We start from the raw sequence: 3215 nt of genomic DNA, 5'->3' as shown, positions 1-3215 counted from the left end.
GCTCTGCAAGGCTGAAAGACGGCGGGGGCTCATGGCTAGGAAGGGGGACTTCTCCGCCTCTCCTTACGGTAAGCGCGTGAGGCTGAAGCGGTGGGCTGGCGGCAGCCGTAGCGCAGGCAACGCGGGCTGAGTGAGGGGTGAGCGCCGCGGTGCAGCCGGCGGCTGCCGCCTCGTTCTGGCCTGCCGTGGCGCGTGCATCCAGCTGCCGGAGTTCGTTGCTTTCGGCAGAGCGAGCGACCTACGGGGTCCTCGGGGCAACAGCGGCCGGGCTCCGGCGCGTGCGTGCCGTTTCTTCTCAGCCCAGCGCTGCTTCTTGCTGCGTCCTTGAGGAGGTCGGAAAGTTGGGGCTGAGGGTCGGCGAGGAGGCAAGAACTCCTCGCGAAAGCCTAAGCCTAATTTACGCTCGGCATCAGTTGACTCAGACTGGACTAAGGTGAGAGCGAAACAGAGCCGCTGGGGTGCCAGGTGCATCGCCGCCGCTTTGTCTGCTTCCTGGGAAGAGAGCGGGGGAGTATTCTGTGAATTTCTTGCTAATTCTGGCCACGAGGTGGGGGCCGGCGGTGGCATGGGGTGAATCTGGGGAGGCTGGGGGTGGCTTGCGAGGGGAAGTGCCAAAGGGAGACAGACTAAGGGGTGCCTGGTTTCAGGACAGGAGTTCAGTAGACGCGGTGGGGTGGGGGGAGGACTTGTAAGCTTCCCATTCGTAAAGAGGAAGAGGGCTGAAACGAGCCTCGTGGCGGCATAGGCATCATCATTATCATCATCTTGAGTCCTAAGGCAAGACGACAGTGAAAGATGAGGATGGTGCGGCGATACAAATAACTCTCCTCTCCTTTGGCTCCGGATTGGATTCTTTGAATCGGGGTGGGCGTGTGCGCGCGCACGGTCCTGTTGAGCAAGGTTTTCCAGAAATAGATGGAGGACAGATGAGGCGAGAAGGTGGTTTGAGGTGGAATTGGGTGGATCAGAGCCTTCGTTTGGCTTTATGGATGCTTTAGAGCACTAGGGTTGGGAATTGAAAGCGATGTGTTCTGCATTCGGAGTGCTGGGGCTAGTGGGTTTGGACGATGCAGGTTTAGTGCTCCAACTGCACTCTGAAATTCGCTAGAAAGACTAATAGGCAAAGTTGCAATGTGAATGCAGGCATAGAGTGTTTTGTTGGCCTGGTGATGGTTGAACACGACCCATTGAATCAGGGATGCATGATTTTGGGTGGTCGTTAGCATCTTGGGGACTTGGAGTGCCAGAAATGGTCTTGCAGGGTGGGCAGTTGTCTCCAGCTGCTTTGGCCTACAACTCCCATCAGTCCTAGCAAACATAAACCAATGGTAAAGGATGATGACAGTTGTAGGCCGTAGGTTGCACACTCCTTGGTTATGGAATAGTAGTAGATAACAGCTCTTCATGGTTGCTGGTTTTTTGTATAGAAATAAAGATGAAGACTTGGCTGTAGTTCTGTTAGTTTGGTGTGTGTGGTTGTGCACATGAGGGGAGATACAAATGTGCAAAGAACTGAAGTTACAGAATGTAGATTTGTCTTTTCATCAGGGTTTTCCCTACCATTTGGAGTACATAGACAAAGTGCTGAAACCTGTATCAGCTTGCATTACTGCTACACTGTATCTGTACCAACCCTGAATTTGAAATGCTTATGGCTTTCCCATGCACACACAAAATCCCAATTTAAAGCAGAGGAAATTGACTATTGTTTACTAAATGTGTAAATATTGGTAACAACTAAATGTAATGTTTCCTTCTTTCCCCCAGTTCAAACCCCTAACCAAATGTCAGCCCTTCCTTAATATTTTCTGGATATTTTCTTAATATTCATGCTTGGGTTTGGCACATTGAATAGAAAAATAAACAAACATTGTGGTTTCATATAGATTAGCTTGTTAAAATATGCTAAGGAATTTCAGTTACCCAAACTGAGAAATGGAATTTAAAAATGCTGTGTGGCCATATAGTACTAGACATATCAACGTGGGAACTAAGTTATAAGTGATAAATTATAAGACAAAGTGATTATTGATCACTTCTCCTTGGAAGAATGAGGAAAAAAATACTTATTCCTGTGTTTTCTTACCCCTTAACTCTGACATGGCACATTTTAGCTATCTGATAGCATATCATACAACATATAGCAAACAATGTACATCTATACTTCTTGCTTGCATTTGTGCCAATGAAATCATGGGATCTGATTAATTATGCTAGAGTAACTATGTTCTATCCATTATCACTTAGGTTCCATTTTGCATTTCTGATTTTTGGTGTATTTCTGTGAATTCTGTATTATGATACCCAGTTTATCAATGTTTCTAGCATGACATTCTATGTATGTGCCTTAAAACTTACTTTAATGTGAATGACAGTGGTGTTTTCCATAATCAATGTCCCATGACCATATGTCCCATATGAAGCTGCCTTGTAGTGAGCTGGACCATCCCCCTGTCTAGATCAATGCTGTTTACACTGGGTGGCTATTCAGCATCTCTGGTGTGGTTCCTTTTCCTTACCTGCTACCTGAGCTTTTAACTTGAAATACTGGCTCAATTTTGGGCCTTCTTCATGCAAAATATGAAAACTGCGGAACTATGATCGAAACCGTGTCACTTGAATAGAAGCATTGTACCTGGGCCTTGAGAAGAGAAGATTGATGTGGGGAGCGGGTATATGACAGCACTTGTAGATGTAATAGAGGGCCACAAATCATCCAAAACTGTAGAACATGAAATAATGGCCATAGGTGATAAGAAGCAGATTTTGGTTGAATGTGAGGGAAAACTTTCTAAAGATAATGGTTCCATCTGGGTGTCATGCTTCAGAGTGGAAGGGAAGGAGGTGAGGTACTGCCAGGATGACACAGTGTGACCCCCAGAATTGCCGCTAAACCACTCTGCTTTTGCATCCTTGGAGAAGTAGTTGGTGTGGTTCTTTCTGCATTGTTGGTGGGGTGAGGGATCCAAGTACAGATCCTCAGCTACAAGGCTGGTGCTATTTTCTCACCTTGTAGCTGGGAATCCAAAAGATTCTATGGCTTGTCAAGATGCTGCCTAGCAATCATTGGATTGTGCTGTCAGTGTTATTTTGGATATAACTCATGTTTGGCTATCTCAGATTATTTCTGTACCTAAGCATATATTGTTATATATTTGTTTTGGATTGTATGCTGCCCAGAGAGTCCTGAAGGGCTAAGGAAGCAGCATATAAAT

The 3215-nt window shown here is 46.3% G+C and overlaps 1 protein-coding gene across 1 annotated transcript in view; it reads left to right on the top strand.

Moving 5' to 3' along the window:
* Positions 1-3215, top strand: part of SLC44A5 (solute carrier family 44 member 5) — a 149568-nt gene continuing 146353 nt past the window's right edge. Inside the window, exon 1 of the mRNA XM_044440965.1 lies at positions 1-68. Coding sequence (XP_044296900.1) covers positions 32-68 — 37 coding nt within the window. The 5' untranslated portion in view covers positions 1-31. The remainder of the gene's footprint in view (positions 69-3215) is intronic.

This window comes from Varanus komodoensis, unplaced genomic scaffold, assembly GCF_004798865.1.
Source record: "Varanus komodoensis strain SLA01 unplaced genomic scaffold, ASM479886v1 scaffold1, whole genome shotgun sequence".
Taxonomy (NCBI): domain Eukaryota; kingdom Metazoa; phylum Chordata; class Lepidosauria; order Squamata; family Varanidae; genus Varanus; species Varanus komodoensis.
This window is presented reverse-complemented; position numbering and strand designations above follow the sequence as displayed.